General features: G+C 32.3%; 3 protein-coding genes and 1 long non-coding RNA gene across 5 annotated transcripts in view; 2 read left to right on the top strand and 2 right to left on the bottom strand.

Moving 5' to 3' along the window:
* U2af38 (U2 small nuclear riboprotein auxiliary factor 38) overlaps positions 1 to 20563 on the bottom strand; it is a 94678-nt gene that overhangs the window by 20130 nt on the left and 53985 nt on the right. The gene's annotated exons all lie outside the window — the stretch shown is intronic.
* Positions 5349 to 15502, top strand: LOC143425651 (HEAT repeat-containing protein 5B). Of its 2 annotated transcripts, XM_076898618.1 has the most exons (34): positions 5349 to 5648; positions 5840 to 6008; positions 6091 to 6302; positions 6367 to 6514; positions 6586 to 6696; positions 6764 to 6947; positions 7026 to 7186; positions 7263 to 7512; positions 7599 to 7742; positions 7818 to 8068; positions 8152 to 8263; positions 8345 to 8597; positions 8695 to 8804; positions 8880 to 9043; positions 9280 to 9312; positions 9695 to 9769; positions 9884 to 10159; positions 10240 to 10521; positions 10706 to 10895; positions 10975 to 11144; positions 11216 to 11537; positions 11623 to 11889; positions 11991 to 12172; positions 12252 to 12497; positions 12570 to 12789; positions 12876 to 13136; positions 13216 to 13378; positions 13447 to 13562; positions 13626 to 13910; positions 13975 to 14211; positions 14284 to 14435; positions 14542 to 14755; positions 14952 to 15097; positions 15183 to 15502. In XM_076898618.1, the coding sequence occupies exons 2-34, from the start codon at positions 5877 to 5879 to the stop codon at positions 15357 to 15359; spliced, it is 6246 nt and encodes a 2081-aa protein (XP_076754733.1). In that variant the 5' UTR covers positions 5349 to 5648; positions 5840 to 5876; the 3' UTR covers positions 15360 to 15502. The 2 variants fall into 2 exon arrangements, with proteins under 2 accessions (XP_076754733.1, XP_076754734.1); XM_076898619.1 differs by lacking the exon at positions 9280 to 9312.
* LOC143425215 (prostaglandin reductase 1) lies at positions 17635 to 20241 on the top strand. Its single transcript, XM_076897843.1, has 5 exons — positions 17635 to 17807; positions 17910 to 18100; positions 18689 to 18983; positions 19086 to 19362; positions 19581 to 20241. The coding sequence occupies exons 1-5, from the start codon at positions 17698 to 17700 to the stop codon at positions 19920 to 19922; spliced, it is 1215 nt and encodes a 404-aa protein (XP_076753958.1). The 5' UTR covers positions 17635 to 17697; the 3' UTR covers positions 19923 to 20241.
* LOC143425216 (uncharacterized) lies at positions 19723 to 20384 on the bottom strand. The gene is made up of 2 exons (XR_013102017.1): positions 20243 to 20384; positions 19723 to 19793 (listed from the first exon to the last, which is right to left on the bottom strand). It is a non-coding gene; the product is annotated as an uncharacterized LOC143425216 (long non-coding RNA).

Raw genomic sequence — 20563 nt, 5'->3', positions numbered from 1 at the left:
TGCTTTCCTTGTCGCTTAAACAGCGGTGCGTTCTTGTATGAGAAATACCGATTTAAAGCTTATGTTAATTAAATGAACAATTATTCATAAATAATGTACGAACACTTGCGTAGCGTTAAAATATTTTTTCATATAGAAGAATCGATTTTCTAACAATCTCTGCACGTACACTGGAAATTGGTATTCTTTTGTTATTCACATTTTTGTTACTTATTTAGAAGGAAAGTGTAATGTTGATAATAAGTTTAATAATAGGTATTGGACTTATTATCTCATTATTTTAAAATTTATTATCTTAAGCTTTATAAATATTTTATTACCCTTTTCCTCATTGATCTTTTATATATTTTTTTAAAACAGTACTTTTAATAGACAAATTGTCTAAGAATTTCAGAATTTGAACAATTATTTTTCACTAATAATGTAAATATAATCAATTTTTGTCAATTAATCTGACTGGTTTGTAGTAATGAACTCAAAAATGTAAAGTGTATCACTTTAATTACACATGTTACTAGAAACTTGTTATGTAAAATATTTTGTTCGAGTCTCTTAGTTTATTTATTTCTTTATCTGGCCAATTTACTTGCAAATACGTATGTAATTATAGAAGAATAAAGGAAAATACCAGTAAATGATCACACACTTCTTTAATTTTATTATTCAGCTCAGTACTTAAGCATTGCGTAAAGTATTCTTGAAATAAAATAACATCCTACATTTTAAATAAATATAATTTTTTACATTAACACAAACACTTCCTCGTTTTGTTTTATCCCCTTTTGTTACATTTGTTAGTTTACGTAGATTACATATTCATTTTCCTGTAAGGTAACTCTACGCGTAACAAGTGCGATGTGGAATGAGAAATGAAACACAAACAGTTAAAAAGGGGAAAAAATTAATAAAGATAGGCTTGGCCAACACATCAATTAATTATGCGCTCTGCACACGAAAGAAAGTGACATATACGTATTCGCGTAAGTAATACATACTCACTTAGACACTCTGTGAGACAACCGGTTAATAATATGCATATGATAACAATAGATAGCTTTATTTATTTATTTAATCATTATCAATGATTTAATACAGTCTATACAATTTTTCTTGTTTGTTTTCAAAAATTCTGCTACATGATGATTAATTTTTATTAAAAGAATCTTGTAGCTTATTTGTAATTACGAGGACTCTAAATATACTTTTATTTGTGATAATTTTACGTGGCTTCTCTCAAAAAAATGTTCTAAAAAATTTCGAATACATTTCCATATTAAAAAAATATGATTTATATACATACGAAAAATTGAGTAACAAATTATATTTACGAATCTGTATGTTAGTAACAGCGTTAACTGCCTTATCGAAAAGTCCTGAATTTGCCGTTTAGTTGCCTCTAAGATTTGGTAATAAATTATTTTGAAGGAAGACGTGCGAAATTATTAATGCGAAAGATATTCGTACGGATCGATGGAATTCAGCGTTTTATATCGTCGTATAAATGGGATAAAAAATGTTGATTAGGTTCAACAAGGAATGAATAGGACGCAACCATGAACTTTTCGTATGACACGAATTTGGAAGCCAGCTTCTGAGGTAGTAATCGCGTATTTTAACGCACGCAACATCGATTAATATTAGCAATGAGCGAGGTGATATGTTTTTGGTGCTTTGTCTAATGACGTCTATCACTTTTTACTGATGTCGCGTCACATTTTTTTCAGACGTCTGCTCGAGGGTTCTACAAAAAGCAATCGTGTACTATGAAAAACACTTCGGCATTGAACGTAATTTCCAAAAGAATATGACGTACGAATATCGTCGATGATGTAGTGGCTAGTGTAGTTTATCGAAGCATGAACATTCCTCTTCTATTTCCGTTGACACATTTTACACGGACATCTAAAGTATTCGAATAAAAGAACAAGTTAAATTATGCATTGGAGTAATTTATTCACCAATATGTATTGCGTGATTCGTAACCTTACGAGAAAGAAACTCATAGACGTTTAATGAATTTCATTTACCGGATTCAATACAACATTGACCAGATATCCTTTACAATGATCATAAATCTTCTTGATCTAAAATATCAGCATTATTTTCAATCATGATACAATTACATGCGATTATATTGACGACGCTTAAAGTATCAATGAATTGCAAAAATGTACACTTTACTATTCTTAGAAAGAAACTCGTTATATTTTTAACCATGCATAAGTTAATTGCCTGAATACTTCCGCTTAGAAGTTGTTACGCGAAGTATTTCGTAATAATCGGCGTCGCTAATAAATAATTTACTTTTTCTTTTGCCCCCCGTGAAATTTCCTATGCTACAATCTATACGAGTTCTCCTTTCATTTCAATGTTTATGCAACGTTGATATAGTGCGTCTAACGTGTTTTTTTTCCTTTTTTTGTGCTCATTGAAGAGCATTTTGTGAGCAAACGCCACAGCGCTGTAAAAGGGGAGTGTGACTATTTTAATCTGCATGAAGAAGTTATTAAGATCGTTGCGTAAACAACGACTGCTAAAATTAGATATTTAAATTAACTATTAATTACGTTAAAAATATAACGCTTCGGTTCAGGTAAATTCAGAGTGCATAAAAATAGCATTTTCTATCTTTCCTTCGTTAATAAGTTTCACGTTACAACAATCATATAATATCTCGAGTCAAGTTATCAGAAATCACCAGAAAGCGTGATCAACTTAAAAGATTGAACTTTAATTGAGGATTGTTTACACGAAATTTGCAGCATGTATTATTATAGGATAATAGGTTGTATGATATTTAAATAAGAACCTAAACTTCAACGTCAACTGCCATCTTTTTTTTTCAAAGAAATCCTTCTTGAAATATACCGTAGCCGATAAAAAATAGGGAAAAAAAGGAACGTCCAATCCTACGGCAGGAAGGTTTCCTTCTCAATTATTTTTTTTGAATCTGTTGTTTGCAACGAATATTTATATGGTATGAATTATTAAGGCGAGAGGAAAAATAAATGTTTATCAGACAGCATAATTTGCGCTCGTAGAATAATTTATGTTTTTATTTTTATTTGACCCCGTAGATATGCAAAATTTGCAGACAACTTTCATTGTATAATGTATTATAATCGCATGTGTATTATAGTACTTAGATAAATACGTACCTGATAATTGTAATTAAATGAAGACATTCGATAGTCTAAAACATTGTATGGTCTTGTCTGTTTGTTTTGAGAGAATCCTCTGCCAAGTTCTAAAAGCTGTTGGGGGAGTCTTAAAACAGAGTACACTCGACTACTTTTGTCAGCGAAATAAGTCGAGTACCTTGTTTACTTCTATAAGTATTCCTCAAGTGATCTGCAAAGAATTTCGTACGTCCAAAATGGAATAGTCTAGACCTGTGCGCTTAGCGTATGAGGAATAAAAAATCCTTTTATTTTTAAAGCTGAATATTTTTGTCGGCTGGAACAGATGAACAGCATATTTATGCATTTCCTGTGTATAAAGATGTCTTAGAATATGGTTATTCGGAAAAACTTGATTACAGAATCGTTATTCGGAAGATATATCCTGTCAGGAAAATGATTAATGTCTCTCGTTAATATTTATTAAAACTTCTTTAAACAATTAACATGTCTAAAAGAGCGATGGGCAACGCTGTTTCCCAATAAAAGAGACGAGAAAACAAACAGAAACTGAATTTTATGAAAAAATTAACGTATACGTTCCATATATTTTCTCATTTAATTGATGTAGATTTGATTTATGCTCAATTGCGTTACAAAATAAAATTAAAAAATATTAAGCAATAATAGGCATACACGTACGTTAGTAGTATTTAATAAATCATTTGTGTTCATTTATAGTGGTGCTGGTTGAAGGAAGTTGAAAGTCATCGAATGCTAAAGATCAGCAAATGTATATAGATTTCTAACTAAAAATAATGTAATATAAAACTAAGGACGTTGGAACGTGATTATGACACATGATTAGATTTAATATGTTTCTTTTAACTGGAAACAATTAAATATCGTACGATGGGCTAAAACTAATAAAGAAATGTTCTTTGAGAAGTTGTTTTATGCAAGGAACCATATTGTACAGTACATGACATAGCGCGTGTGCGTGTAGTGAGGAAAATTTGAAGATCAAATTTTAGACGGAATATTCTGCTTTTCAAAATACAAGTCGTCACAATACATATGATGATGCGAATCGCCACACTTATTAAGCTATTCGCTATGAACGAAGATCGGATTTCTTATCTCCCCTTACACTTTTCAAATTGCCAAGCAATAAATCTTTAGGGTGATGTCCCCTCATACTTTATATACGAATACAATGCACGATGTCGATGCGTTCGTTGTATAACACTCCGTCTGAACAACATAACTATTGTTTTTTATTATCGATGTTAACAGCTTTGGTTTAGTAAGAAGTATCCATGAACATGGGTACCAAGTTATAAGAAACTTCTTATCTCCCCCTACGCATCTTTCTTCCAATTATCAAACATAAATGCAAGATAGACGTCAAATGAGAATTTATGTTAAAAATGTACAATTTTATGACTTTATACTGCCATACATGACCTCAAATACATGTATAGTAAGTCATTCTTTCTGTACAGAATGATTTACTACTACTTATATAACAAATTTTTACATCTGGTACTACACATTTCTTATTTTTTTCAGAGAAAAAGGAGTTTTACTCATATTATTGATTATATCTTCCAAACTGTTAGTCCTACAAGAAAATGACAAACAACATTGAAAAGAGCAATAAATTTCTTATTATAATAGTCCATATTTTACCCTGGGACTCGAAAACAGGTGGATTAATAAAAGTTCAATCTTATTTCAGGAGGTAAAATTTGTAAATTGCGAAAACTTTGGTTTAAAGAATAAAAGCAGGAAGTATAAAAAAATAGATAAATTGCATATTTATATTTGTTCTATAGTAGATACAGAAATGTATAATTTATTGCTGGGACACAGTATTTTTGAAATTTCCGTCTAGAGAAGATCACGATTAATTGTCTGCTATTAAAGATTATTTGCATATGAATAAATTGAATACAGTTTTAAAAGCAATTTTTGTCTATAGACTCGATTGTTTACATTTGATATCGTTAGTATTTATTTAATGAAAAGATTTTCATTTAATAATAATATTTTTTAACTCTATCCCACATACATACCTGATAGTTTAGCAAGTGTTAACATTTTCAAAATAAGATTGTTTTGCCGTGAAAAGCATTGGAAAACTAAATGTAACATAGAGTGTACGAGTGCATTAAAATCATAGCGAGTAGGAAATCTTAATAACCTGCAGTCAACGTTCCTCATCCAGATGATTGCCCATCTACCCTAACCTAAATCAAATTAAGACTTGTCAGTTTGGTGAATAAATAGATCGTTCTTTTAATAGTTTATGGTGTTGTTAAAAAATACTACGTACCAAATGAATATTTGTTTATAAAGTGATTTATTTTATATTATTTTATCTTTCAATATATGTGAAACGTAAATAAATACGAAATTTTACTTAGCTTTACATTAGCGAAATGGAGTAATTTCAAATATAACATACAAAAAAAGGAGGAAATTATGTTCTGTTCCACGTACTGATAGTATCAGCACTTCTTTCTGGTATATAAGCACATATTGTTCTTCAATTTCATTAGTTTCGTTAGTAAATCGACGATTAATTAATTTTTTTTCAAGAAAATGATAAAAGATATATATTTTGTGTAATATCAATTCTTGTTTATTTTTAAAACGGCCATTCGATTTTCTAATAACAAATTACAATATTACTTACAATAAAAAATTGATTATAGGAAGAAAGTGAAAAGCATCCAAACCTAATATATTAAAATGATGATGGAGTTGAGTCATAGTTTGACCCTCAACGAGGATGCTCTTAATCAAATCCCAGAGGCTAAGCGGCCAGTTTTTATATTTGAATGGTTAAGATTTTTGGACAAAGTTTTGATAGCTGCACAAAAGGTATTATTGATTTAATTAAATAATAATTGAGGTATATTTGTTGTTACCTATTTTAACACATTATAAAAATGTAAATATTTAGAGTGACATTAAAGGATGTCAGCAAAAACTGGTAGAACAATTAACCAGGCACATGCAAGGAGCTCCAGGGCCTCCCACACGGAGACTCATTGCAAGATGTCTCGCAACTTTATTCAGTGTTGGAGATACGTTTTTGCTTTTCGATACTGTTAATAAATGTAATGATATTCTCAGAAATAAAGACGACTCGCCAAGTTTTCTCCCAACAAAATTGTAAGTAAGCATTATTTATATACTTATTTACTATTTAAATTTCTTTGTATGTTATTATTTATAGGGCTGCTATATGTTGTGTCGGATGTATGTATGAGAAGTTAGGCAGAATGATGGGCAGATCATATGAAGAGACTGTACAGATTTTAATAAAGTCTCTACGTTCTGCAGAATCACAGACAAGAATAGAAATTATGCATACTTTAGAGAAGGTACTATTTAATATTAACAAATATGGACAATTAATATATTTATAAAATTTTGCATATATCTGATTTATCAGGTTTGTGCTGGCATGGGATCTGCAATTACAAATGTTCATAAAGAAATATATAAAGTTTCTAGGCATTACCTCACAGATAGAGTAATGGCTGTGAGGTGTGCTGCAGCAAAGGTATTTTATTATTCTTACCTCATAATTTAACAAAGGTATTAAAATATATTTAATACAATATTTACAGTGTTTATTAGAAATGTTGAACCATGCACCATTTTTGTATACTACTGAAATAGAAAGTGTCGCTACACTCTGTTTCCGAGCATTTGAAGGTTCAAATTATGAAGTAAGATGTTCGGTCGCAAAATTACTTGGCATGTTAGGTGCAATGACTCAACTTCCAGCTCCAAAAGGAAAGAATCCATCAGGTACTATAAATAAGTAAACTCAATGACAAATTACATATTATATTTGTAACAAATATATTAATTATTACCTTTATTTAGTTGCACAAAATAAAAATTATAAACAAATTTCACTTGACGAAGTACTAAACATTTTAATGTCCGGATTTTTAAGAGGTGGGGTAGGCTTCTTAAAAGGTACAGGAGAGATAATAAAAGGAAGTTCCAGTGTGAACAGGGAAGTTCGAGTTGGTGTTACACATGTAAGGCAAGATATAAAAATAACATTATAATTGTTCTCTAAAATTAACTTATTATTTATTCATCATCGTTTTCTAGGCATATGTTGTATTTGTACAAATGTTAGGAGGATCATGGCTTGAACGTAATGTTGGTGTATTAGTTGCACATGTACTTGATCTTGTAACAAATCCAAAAGCAGCAAGTTCACACGTCGATGCTGTTTATTCCAGAAAATGTGTTAACTTTATATTACATGGTACCATAGGAAAACTGTTGGGCGAAGGTGCACAAGCTGCTGCATGCAAAGAAATAGCGCATATCATTTTAAAACAAATGAATTCTATCGGTAAAATAAAAATTTCTATGTATCATAAATAATAAAACATATCTATTGTAGTTTCTTATATTATTTAATTTTAATCATTTTTTTAGATTTTAGTCCAGAAAATGCCAAGGATTGTAATCAAGAAACATTATTCAGTCAACATTTATTGGTTTGTGCATTGCAAGAAATGGGGAACTTAATCCTAGGATTGGGTACAACAGCTTGTAACTTATTGTCTGATCAATCTTTAAGTATGTACTTTATATGTAATTCTTATACTTGTTCGTTTTTTTAATAACTTCATTAAAAACTGATTGATTTTTCAGGTTTAATTGACACAGTTATGGCTGTTTTGGTTCATCCATGTCAAGCAGCTAGACTTGCAGCTTCCTGGTGTCTGCGTTGCATTTGCGTAGCAGTCCCAAGTCAAATAACACCCCTGATTGATCGCTGTGTAGATGGAATCGAAAATATGCGTAGCTCACCAGAGGCAATAGCTGGATATAGCAGTGCATTGGCTGCAGTTCTTGGTAGCGTCCGTTTGTCGCCTTTAGGTGTTCCCCACACCAAAGGAAAAGTAAGTATCTTTAAGGAATATTTATGTTTCAATTAGCAGTGTTACAAAACTCTATTAAATAAAAATTATTTACTTTACTTTAGATTATTTTCAATACTGCAGAAGAACTATTGCGGAGCGCAAGTCAAAACAGTCGCTTGTCGTTAAACAGAACACATGCTGGATGGCTTTTGATTGGAGCTATAATGACTCTTGGTAGATTTGTACATTAATTAAATATTAACTATATCTGAAACCTTAAAATAGTTATATTTACCAAAAAATGTCTGTTTTCAGGAACGGCGGTAGTGAAAGGATTATTACCGAGAATGTTACTATTGTGGAGAAATTCTTTCCCTCGTTCGAATAAGGAACTCGAAAGCGAAAAAGCTAGAGGCGATGCCTTTACTTGGCAGGTTACCTTAGAAGGTCGGGCCGGTGCGTTATCTGCAATGCATAGTTTTCTGTTGCATTGCCCGGAACTTTTAAATGACGATATTACAAGACGACTTCTAACTCCAATTGAATCTGCATTAGCAATGTTAACAAAGTATGTTATATTATCTTATATTTCTAAGGTATTTAGCAGTGAATTCTAATGTTACATTATGGTTATTATACTTCGCAACGATATTTTCAATTAACAGTTTGTCACCTGTATTAAAAAATTACGGACAACAATTGAAGGCTCCAGCTGCTATGGTTCGTTTGCGTTTGTACGAAACACTACTACTATTGCCTCCTCAAACATTTGAAGGTAATTGTGTTAAAGAGTTATCTATATTAAATATAATATTTGACAAAAAGCTAAACATATTATAAAAAAAAATAGGTTCTTATACGCATTTACTAAGGATGTTAGTTTCGGAGTTTACTTTAACTGAGAATCCTGGCAATACTACAACTTCATTATTGCGCGCAGTTTGTCATATCAATGATTCAGTAATTCTTGGTACATGGTTGCAAGAAACTGATCATCGTACGATAGAAGATCAAGTAAGTATTTTGAAATATTCTATGGAAATGTCTTCATGCTTGATGTGATTGATGTCTAACATATGTCGGAAATGTAATGTAATACTATGCACAATACATACTACTAACATCATTATTAGCATTTGTGAAAGTAAAAGTATGTTTCAACAATTAAAGCAGATGTATTCTAAAGAGAGATTACTTTAGTATATGTTGTATAAATTAAAATTAACATACATGTTTCCACTCGTGTCTAGATGGAACCAAATAGAAGGGCAGATTTGGAACATGTGAGTAATGTTCTATGAAGCCTTTCATTACTTGTTGCTCATCTATAATTTTCTCCTTGAGTTTTTCTAATTTCATTAATATCACAAATTAAATTATAGAACCCAAACACTCCACTGTCAATTTGTTTTCTAATATTTATTACATTTCATATCTTCTTAATCAATGATTATTTTTTAAACATACTATTGAATAGTCAAATATGAAATTAATATTGATTTGAATATTAAAATATGTTTATAATTAATTTTATCTGTAAATTTCAGTAACATGAATGTGTTACAGTTTTTATTTATTCTTTGTATTTTTTGTGTTATTTATATATAATAAAAAAAAACAGAAGAAAATGAAGAAACTCAATCAGTACTATTGTATCTGTTTCAGCTACAACCAAACAGTGCTGCAGGATCAGGAGCTTTAGAACATAATCCATGTTGCCTTTACAGACCAGTCCCACAAGTAATTTTTTTAAACTTTATTGAATATAATAATTATCGCATATATAGGGTAACTGATATATATTTTTTAAAACACCTTCAAGTTAAAACTTGTTTGTATTTCTCCCTTTTTTAGGATGAAATAATTCCTGGACCATTGCCTCTAGGAGTTGCCGTCATTGATCTTTCCGTGTCCTTGTTTGGTCAGATTTTCCCACGTGTTGCAAATAAGCATAGGTTGCAAATGTTGGATCACTTCAGTGAATGCATAAAACATACGAAATCGGGTAGGCAAGAAGCAATACAGATGAATGTTTTCACAGCTGTTCTAAGTGGTTTAAAGGGGCTTAACGAAGCGAAAACCGGTTTTGGTCAAGAAGATGTTAAGAAATCAGCGACTAATTTAATCATTGTAAGAACTGTCTTTTAACATCGTGATATATTTCGTTTTTTATACTTACGGCAATATATCTATTGTTACATGTGTTACAGAGCGCTTTGGTAAGTAGCAATTCGATATTGAGATGGGCAGCTGGAGAAGCTGTTGGAAGAATGGCACAAGTTATTTCTGATCCCAAATTTACGGCAGAATTAGCGCAAACAAGTTTTGATCGTTTAAAGTCTGCTCGCGATGTTGCCAGTAGAACTGGTCATTCTTTAGCATTAGGGTGTCTCCATAAATATGTGGGTGGAATGGGATCTAGTCAACACCTAAACACAAGTGTCAGTATTTTACTTGCACTTGCCCAAGATAATTCGTCTCCGGTGGTACAAGTAAGTTTAACTAACGATATTCTTTTTTTTTTGTATATAACATTAGATCATTCTATAAGTAATACAAGTATTTCTTTTTGTATTTATTTTCTATCTTTTGGATTACTTGTGTTGTTTATGCTTTGATTTATCAGTTTATCATTAAATATTAATGAAAGAAATTTAACTTAAAAATTTTATATAGGTATGGGCATTACACGCTCTTGCGCTTATAGCTGACTCTGGTGGACCAATGTTTCGTGGCTATGTAGAACCAACATTGTCTTTAGCATTAACTCTTCTCCTTAATGTTCCTCATTCTTATATCGATGTACATCAATGTATAGGAAAAGTATTGTCAGCTCTTATCACGACAATAGGACCAGAATTACAAGGTTCCATTGACTTTTATCATATTTATGAAATTTCCAGTTAAATTTGAATATGATTTATATTGATTATTTAAATATATAGGTAATACGTCGACTATTTGTATGGCACGTTCGTCATTTCTGTGCGCTTGTGCAATTATGCAAGACCATCAAGATCCTCTTGTTCAGGCAGAAGCTACAGGATGTCTTCAACAGCTACATTTGTTTGCACCTAGACATGTTAATTTATCGTCTCTTGTTCCTACATTATGCGTAAGATTTACATTATGTTATGTACTTACAGAGGTACATATGACTATGTCACAACTTGATTTGGTTTACAGCGAACACTATCGAGTAACCATCTGCTTTTACGCAAAGCTGCAATATCATGTCTCCGGCAACTTGCTCAGCGAGAAGCAAAAGAAGTGTGCGAACATGCAATGACATTGGCAAATGAAAGTCGTGATACCAATATAGTGGAGGGTCTGGTCATAACTGAAACTGGTCTTCCGGGCGTTTTATTTAGCATGTTAGATACGGAAACTGATAGTAAATTAATCAAAGATATCCACGACACGTTAACCAGTATGCTGCAAATTTTAGCAGCTGATAACTTATCTCAGTGGTTGTCCTTGTGTAAGGATGTTCTTACAATAGCTTCAGGTATTATATTATACTATATATTACAGTGCTGTATTAAAGAGTTATATTATTATTAATAAATTTGATATGTGTCCATTGTACACAGAAACATGTAACAATGAAGAAGGAAATACTATTAACGTAGAAGATAGTAGTACGGATAATGATAACGCAGATGCGGAAGGAGATGATGATCAAGCCGAGTTCCATGCTGACGAATCAACAAAACAACGACCGACTATTACTCCGCGATGGCCAACTAGAGTCTTTGCAGCACAGTGTGTTAGGAAAATCGTTGCTGCTTGTGTAAATAATAAGCAAGCGCATTTTGACCTTGCCTTGGCTAAGGAGTTACAAGTATCAAAAGGCAAAAGTACGATCATATGTTAATTGCGATCCGACCTCTTCATTTATTTTCATATTTCTCATATGTCGAAACAGTAAGAAATTAATATTAATATTTGTTAATTACAGATGATTTTCTGGTATTGCATCTTTCCGATTTAGTCCGAATGGCATTTATGGCCGCGACAAGTGACTGTGATCCTTTGCGACTCGAGGGGCTGAAAACATTACAAGAAATCATAGACAAATTCGCCAAAGTTCCTGAACCAGAATTTCCTGGACATTTGTTACTCGAGCAATTCCAAGCTCAAGTAATTAATATATATTAAATGTAAAAGCTTAAAATACATTTTAAAAACATTGGATATCGTTATTCGATCGTTGTTACAGGTTGGAGCTGCATTGAGACCTGCATTTTCAGCAGAAACAGCATCGCATGTTACTGCTGCAGCATGCGAAGCGTGTAGTGCTTGGATTGGAAGCGGAGTTGCTAGAGATCTGAATGATCTCCGCAGAGTGCATCAACTTCTCGTATCTTCTCTAGAAAAATTAAGAGAAAGGCACACACGACCGCAACTTTATAACGAAAGTTTGTTAACGCTCGAAAGGTTGGCAATTTTGAAAGCTTGGGCAGAGGTACGTACCAAATTATAATATTAATAATCGTTTCTTTATTACATTCATTTATTGTTTTACTGCTTTCGTTAGGTATATGTAGTTGCAATGATAAAAGATGGTTCTGCCTTAAATAGTAAGGATACATTCAATCAAAATTCTAATCAAGTTGATGATGGTAGCTCTGAGGATTTTGGGAAATTTGAATTTCAGACTGAAAGTTTATTAAGCTTAGTGCAACCAGAGTTGCTAAGTTTAAGTCAATATTGGTTGGCTGCCTTAAGAGATCACGCACTACTTTCGTTACCCCCAGGTACAGCAAACATAGCTGTTTTGAACAATTTTTCGAACTATGTATACATGAATTATTTATAATAACAAATGTATATATCATTATAGAATTTTCCAGTCAGTTACCGCACGACGGGGGAGCATTTTATACAACAGATACAATGGAATCTGCTCGACCTCATTATGCGGAATCCTGGGCACCAATCCTACATGCAGCAACCCTCTGGCTTAACGCCAAAGGATTTGGATTAGAGGAAACTAAGAACGAAGTGAAAACTTCAAATGCAACTAACATTAACAACAACAATAACAACAATGATATTTCTACTAAAAGCAATACCAACGTTGAACGTTTTCATTTATTGTTTGGTAAATGCGTTTTTAGAGTAATTGTTTCTTTTAAGCATTATATATTATCCCATATTCTATTTGTTATTAAATATTGTAGGTATATGTATGGAGGCTTTATGCAGCCCCCGTACTTCCGAGTCTACTCAAAACATAGAGACGTGTTTAAATGCCTTATATACTTTACTAGATTCTGCATGGGCTCGTAAAGTTTTAAATGCAGATCGCTCATTGCCAATCGAATTGTGTAATGTTCTTCATAGGTACGTTTGTTGTTAGTATATAAATACAGAAACATGAATTATGCTTAATACGTGCATTGTATTGTTAGGATGCTTTTAACGAGAGAAAGTTTCGTAATCCAAATGATAGTTATGGAAGTTTTGAAACAAGTAATGAAAGCGGCACAGGAAGATTTGGCGGAACGAAAGAAAAATAAATTGAAAGGTAAGATGGATCTCTCTGCGAAATGAAATGAAATACATATGTACATAAATCATTTTACAATAGATATAGCATCAGCACACGAAGAAAGTAATGAAACTCAGGATGTAGATTTGTTAGGAGAAGGCGAAGAAAATGGTGAACTTACACCAGGAAAATCACTGGTATTTGCAATCTTAGAAGTGTGTTTGTGTCTTTTGGTTCGGCAAATACCAGCGTTAAATCCAAATCCTGGTGGAACGACCGCAATTCTGTCTCAGAGAGGATACATGCCGTCTGAAGAGAGCGGAAAACTTATAGCCGCTGCGCTTAATATAATGGAATCCCTTCCCACTCTTTGTTCACCTCAAGGTAATTAGTTACTTTTTGGTGAAGTAAACGTATGTATCTAATGTACCAATTTTGTCTTTTATAGGGGCTATAGCAATTTTACCAACATTGTTGTATCTAGCAACAGGAGTGATCAGGGAAACTGCAGTGCGTACTGACATTGAATGTAACAAAACAACGTCGGATGCACCTGTTCACGCAGCGTTACATTGCATAAAATGTCTTATCACAAATAAATATGCGAAAGATCATAGAAGTCAGGAACAATGGACAAGTCTACTACAAAGCGCTCTTGCCAAAATTATCGACCTCGCTAAAACAGGTATTTCGGGTATTTTCGATCGCATAAGTCTCGTCATTGTATTACATTCAATTTTCAAAAATGTATCTACAGGAAATGATGAAACAAAAATGGACGAAGTAGCAATGATGTTAGGTATCGCAGTATTTGTTCTTCACGCATCGTCTGAAGTTGTAAGCGCACCGAATTTACAGTTCCCATGTATAAATCATTTCAGACAAGCTTTCCAGTCAGAAAATATAATGGTAATTTTTAATAGTTCATATATTATTCGAACCGTTCAGAAGCTAAACGATATTATTTTTTACGGAGTTGATTATTTCATAATATTTACCACTTGAAATATCACAGGTGAAATTAAAGTGCGTCCAAACATTGAGAACAATATTTTTACATCCAGAACGTGTAATAAGCACGCCTTACATCCATGCATTAGCTCCGAGATTAGTAGAATTCCTATATAGCGATAAAAGTAAACAAGTTTCAACTGACTTAGAATTGTCTTTCACATTGGAATGTATCAGCACCGTTGAAGCTCTTATTGGACTCGCCGATCTTTCACATCGTACGTATCAATCTCTATTACTTGTATACTATATTGGTATCCTGACAAAAAGTGTGTTACATGCTATTCAGGAGACCTTTTGCAAGGTGTGTAAAGGATATATGCATTCTGTACTTCTTTTTTACATAACAAATTTTATTTCCAACTATTATCTTTTATTCAAACTTGTTTTAATGTTTTATTTTAATTTTATTAGGAATACAGATGCTAACTTTACTCGTGCCAATTTTAATTAATTATTTATTGGAGGGAGATCAATTACAACATGCTTCCAAATATCAATTAAGTCTTCATCAGCAAAGTTTTCAATGGCTTAATAAGATAGGACCAAAATATCCTCAGGTACTTCATTCTGCATTAGAAAGAGATAAGAAAAGACTATTATAGAAGAGCTTCATTATTGAAAGCTTTTATTTTTATATTCCAGGAATTTAAGACTCTAATGTCGCAATCCACAGAACTAAAAACAAAGTTAGAAAATGCAGTGAGATCCACTCATCAGCAAGCACAAAGACATACTCGATCAGTAGATCTTGTAAAACCACAGATAAAAATCTCTACACCCTCCATTAAGCTCAAAACAGACTTTTCCAATTTCAACTAAAATTTAAAATGATGGTTTTCGATTAACACGTTATATATCTATTTAAGTATATAAACATACTATTCATTATAATTAAAATTCTTATGGAATATGTGTCCTTCGAAAATATTACCAAACAATTAAAATTTTTAATTTTGATTATAATAAAAGGGACTCGAATAATTTTAAATAGTATAGAACGTGTTAAGAATAGTAGTTTTAACCATTTTAATTAGTACGTGTGTGCCGTCATCGTAATTAATTTATTAATTAAACTCCACACGTATAGGTCAGATGGAACGTGGTATTATGTGTAAAATACAATGTCGTAGTTAAATCCTTATCTCTACAGGCATTTCATTGAATCAAGTATTCTGTTATAATGGTACTTATTTATTTGCAATTATTATCGTTTTGACGATAACTTAATATAGGAGAATCTAAGAGGATAACATTGGCAAAATTAAGCAATACATTATTTTGTAATTTCTTTTTCTATTAACACAAAAGTTATACATATATTGCTATTTAATCACTTAACAACTCTTATAGAAAGAAAGTTAACATAATATAGAATTTAAACTATGTATATTAAAATTGTACAATTATATATTTATTCGGCTATGTAAATTGTATTATTTATCTGATTATTATGCTTACAGAAATATCTTTATAGTAATTATGAAATGAATAGGGACTAGATCGAGGAACAATAGAAGTTACATAAAGAGAAATAGAAAGAGAATGTAAGTATTTTATATTCCACAAATTTATTGTAACGAATACAATAAATTTTCATAAATTATTTTTCATACAGTTAATAGTATATAAAAATCTAATATTCTGTTAGTAGTACAATAAAGTTTATAGTATCGATAATTAAACTTTACTTGAAAAAGTTTTACATAATTTAAAGCTACAATTTCAATGTATAAAACAATAAGCGTAGAGAGAAGTTATTTGTAATGATACTTAAAATTTAATTTTACATTCTTAATAAGTACAACAGGTAATTTAGTGTATTTACTCAATCTAATGTTAATCATTTCTTATATATAATAATTTTGATTAAAACAAACTCTTATCGTAAACTGATTAAAGAAATGCAACAAGTAATAGTATAGCACACGACTATCTAAATGTAACATTTCTGTTTAGAATAACATTAGTTTAATAAAGTATAAAAAATGTATGTATTATTATTATTATATTAGCTTTAATGTCTGTTAAAATTAAAGAGAAGAAGTAGCTACATTATATTCATTTAATTTAACCAGAAATTTAGATGCATTCAAAATTTACACATTTAATTGTTTTAAATGTTATACATTCTGGAAAAATCGAACTTCAAATTTATATAGTGACAATACATGTAATACACACACAGCAAATAATAAACACAGTAAATCACGTAACAAATATTGTAATTTATATTATATTTCCCGCTTTAGAGGTATGAGAGAGAAAGATATATAAGAAAACTATAGGAAAGAGTGAGACAGATGATACCTACCCTACTGAAGAACCCCTGGCGCCATCTCTGTGAAAAGTGCTCAAACTGGTCGCACAGCGTTATCGACAGCGAAGTGAACTACTGAAGACTACTAGCGCCATCTCTGCGGAAAGTACTGAAACTAATTACCGACCAGGTTTCAGCGCTTCTCCAAGAGATGGCGTTAGTAGTCTTCAGTAGTTCACTTCGCTGTCGATAACGCTGTGCGACCAGTTTGAGCACTTTTTACAGAGATGGCGCCAGGGGTTCCAAAGCAGAGTAGGCATCATCTGTCTCACTCTTTCCTATAGCTTCCTTATATATCTTTCTCTCTCATACCTCCAAAGTGGGAAATATAATATAAATTACAATAAAACTACTAAAATATACAGTTAATTATAATGAAACTACTGAAATATACAAGAACTTACAACAAAACTATTGAAACGAACAAGAAATTACAATGATCCTAATGGAAAGCCAAAAAGTCAAGCCTTTTATAATTAAGAGTCCGATTTTAGAAATCTGTGTTACACCTGCAACAGAAATAAAAGTACTGTTAGCTAATCAAGTACTAATGTACCAGTTAAAATGATAATTGAACTTTGTCTTATTAAGTATACAAATATTCTACAAAACGATGAAGCACTATTCTTATCATTCTATGTTGAGTCGATAACATCGCGAGCGACGCAAATGTGATACGTCTTCTCTAAAGGCTCTAAATTTTGGGGGGCACAAAAATGAATTGGATGAGAGGTCTGTCTTTATATCTCGTCGGTGATACAGGCACAATTTACTTCATGGCTCTGCGCTTAATGGTCGCATGATATTAACACTTACGATATTAAACTGGAAGGGGTTCGGATGATCGTAAAAAATTCTGTTACAACGGCAGCCAGTATACTAAACTGTGCTGGACGTTGCGGAGCTTCGAGTTTTTTTCCACGCGCGTTTAATGTGTTGTTTTCTGGACGGTAAGTGCCCGCGTTTCGTTGAAAGGTACCAAAATGGCACCATCGTGATCATCACCGATTAGTGATAACAATGATAACAATTCTAAATTGCATATCTCGTAGGTTTTCAAGGTGCATAAAAACGCAGAGGGAAGTTGGGATATTCGCGAAGTCAATCTCCACTGTGCGCCCGGAACATTTCAACAAAATGGTAAAAACGAAACGATTCGTGGTGGTGAAGCATTTCGAAGAGGAGCCAAAATCGACGGACTTAAAATTGGTCGAGGAGGAATTACCACCACTGCAGAATGGAGGCAAGTGTTTGCTTTTAAAATTGTATTACGTACTTAATAAGATATTCATAAGTTTCGTACATAGTAACAACGTTAATATTCTGTGCCGATCATGCCACTTTAGTCTGACTTGCAAAACATCTTTACGATTTTTAATTCACTTGTCCAGTTTTGCTGTTTTGTATCACGAGTAAGATACATATTTCGCGCGATAATGTTATCAGTATTTGCTCGTGATAGTATTCATTTTCGTACTGGCATGATGTATCTATACACTTGCTGTATGTATATATATGATACAACATATATCATATTAATAATAATAATTTAAATTTAAATTTAATTATAATAACAATTTGTAATAATAATAATAATAATGTAGTTTATAATATATCAATATATTAAATATACAATTAACAGTTGATTTATTTTATTTCACTATAAACAGAGATGTATAAGAATTCTATTCATATTTAAAATTTGGTAATCGTTAAAAGAGATGTAGGAAATTATTTTATGTAATTATTATTACTATACAAAGTATGTTTTGATGAGCATGATATAATGTTATAGCAGTTAAGAATATACATGAAATTATATGGTTTGTAGAGTACCTTGTTCAAGCAGAATATCTATCTGTGGATCCCTACATGCGACCTTATATCCAAAGGTATCCAGTGGGTGTAACAATGATCGGATCACAGGTAGCTAAAATTATTGAATCCAAGAATCCAGACTATCCAGTTGGAAGAAAAATAATCGGCTATTTGGGTTGGAGAACACACACAGTTATAAACCCACTTAAAAGGGCAGAAGTGGATTTTATAGATCTTAAACCAATCCTCTTACCTGACATAGGGGATTTGCCTTCATCATTGACTTTAGGAATCTTAGGAATGCCAGGGTAATAATGGCTTGAAACGTGTATTCTGCAATTTAATTCCTTTTACTTGGTGCACTGTTTATAGACCAAATTCATTTGAGATTTCAATCTTTGTTGTTTCAGAAACACTGCATACTTTGGTCTTTTCGAGATCTGCAAGCCAAAACGAGGTGAAACTCTGGTCATAAGTGGAGCTGCCGGGGCTGTTGGCTCCCATGTGGGTCAAATAGGGAAAAAAATCCTTGGACTCACTGTGATTGGCATTGCTGGCTCAGATGAGAAGTGCAAATGGCTTGTGGAGGAGCTTGGTTTTGATCATGCCATCAATTACAAAAAAGGAGACGTTGGAACTGTTTTGAGGACTGTTGCACCGAAGGGCATCGATTGCTACTTCGACAATGTAAGTTTCCATAGCATGATAGAATAACATTTAACTCATTTGCAGACATTTGTAATTTCTACGAGATCTTTACTTGGATGTACTGAAAATTTAAGGACTTGTTACTAAAAAATTAGTGTTACGTGTTAGATAATTTTTGTCGGCGAAAGGGTCAAGTTTTCCGGTTTTATGTTTAAAGAAAGCACTTACATCGTGATTGTTTATCATTACAATTGTAGGTAGGAGGAGACATTTCTAGCGCAGTCATATATCAAATGAAACCGTTGGGTCGTATTGCGGTATGCGGGAGTATTTCGTCGTATAACGCAAACGCTTCGTCGTTACCAAAATCGACGATTCTCCAGCCGATGATGGTTATGAATCAATTAAAAATGGAAGGTTTCATAGTCACTCGTTGGATGGATCGTTGGACAGAGGGCATACAAAAGAATCTCCAATGGATACGGGAGGGGAAGCTTAAATATCGAGAAACCGTTACAGAAGGCTTCGATAATATGTTCGACGCATTCGTTGGCGTATTGCATGGAAAGAATACTGGCAAAGCTGTTGTTAAAGCGTGAAAAAGAAATATCGGTAAAATAAAATAAAATTCTGATGACACTCGAATCTTAATATAACGCGTACATAAACTTTCGCATTTCATATATAAATATACAATCCTCTACATATGCACGCGATTACATAACATTCAGAGATAACTCGAGATACGAAGTAATTGGCATAGACAGTTTTATTGCAATATATTACACAGATCATAATGAATCACAATAAATAATTACATTTGGCTTTCTCCGATGCCCGAGGGCATGATCCTTAAACCTTAGGTACATATGTATTTTAGGAATCATAACTTTACGTCTAATACAACCTTATACGATACCTTGCAGAAAATTTTCCCAAACTTACATCCACTTCTAATTACAATATAATACACTTCTCGATTTGGTGGAAACCCCGTTGTGCCAAAACTTTCGCGAGAGCGAGAAAGTTGCGTTGAATTCGGTCGAAATTTAAAATATCTTGAAAAAACCGTGAGAGAGAGAGAGAGAGAGAGAGAGAGAAACTAAGCTCAGCTTTAAAATTCGATGTTCATTAGATTTCTTTCATAATTCTATCGCTCGTTATCGGAATTAAATGTAGCCGCACCTGCGAGCATACTTTTCTAGATTAGATTCACCTTTAAAACTTATGCAAAGACTGA

This window comes from Xylocopa sonorina, chromosome 7 (genome assembly GCF_050948175.1).
Source record: "Xylocopa sonorina isolate GNS202 chromosome 7, iyXylSono1_principal, whole genome shotgun sequence".
NCBI lineage: Eukaryota > Metazoa > Arthropoda > Insecta > Hymenoptera > Apidae > Xylocopa > Xylocopa sonorina.
The sequence above is the reverse complement of the archived record's forward strand: the minus strand, read 5'-3'. Positions and strand labels throughout refer to the sequence as shown.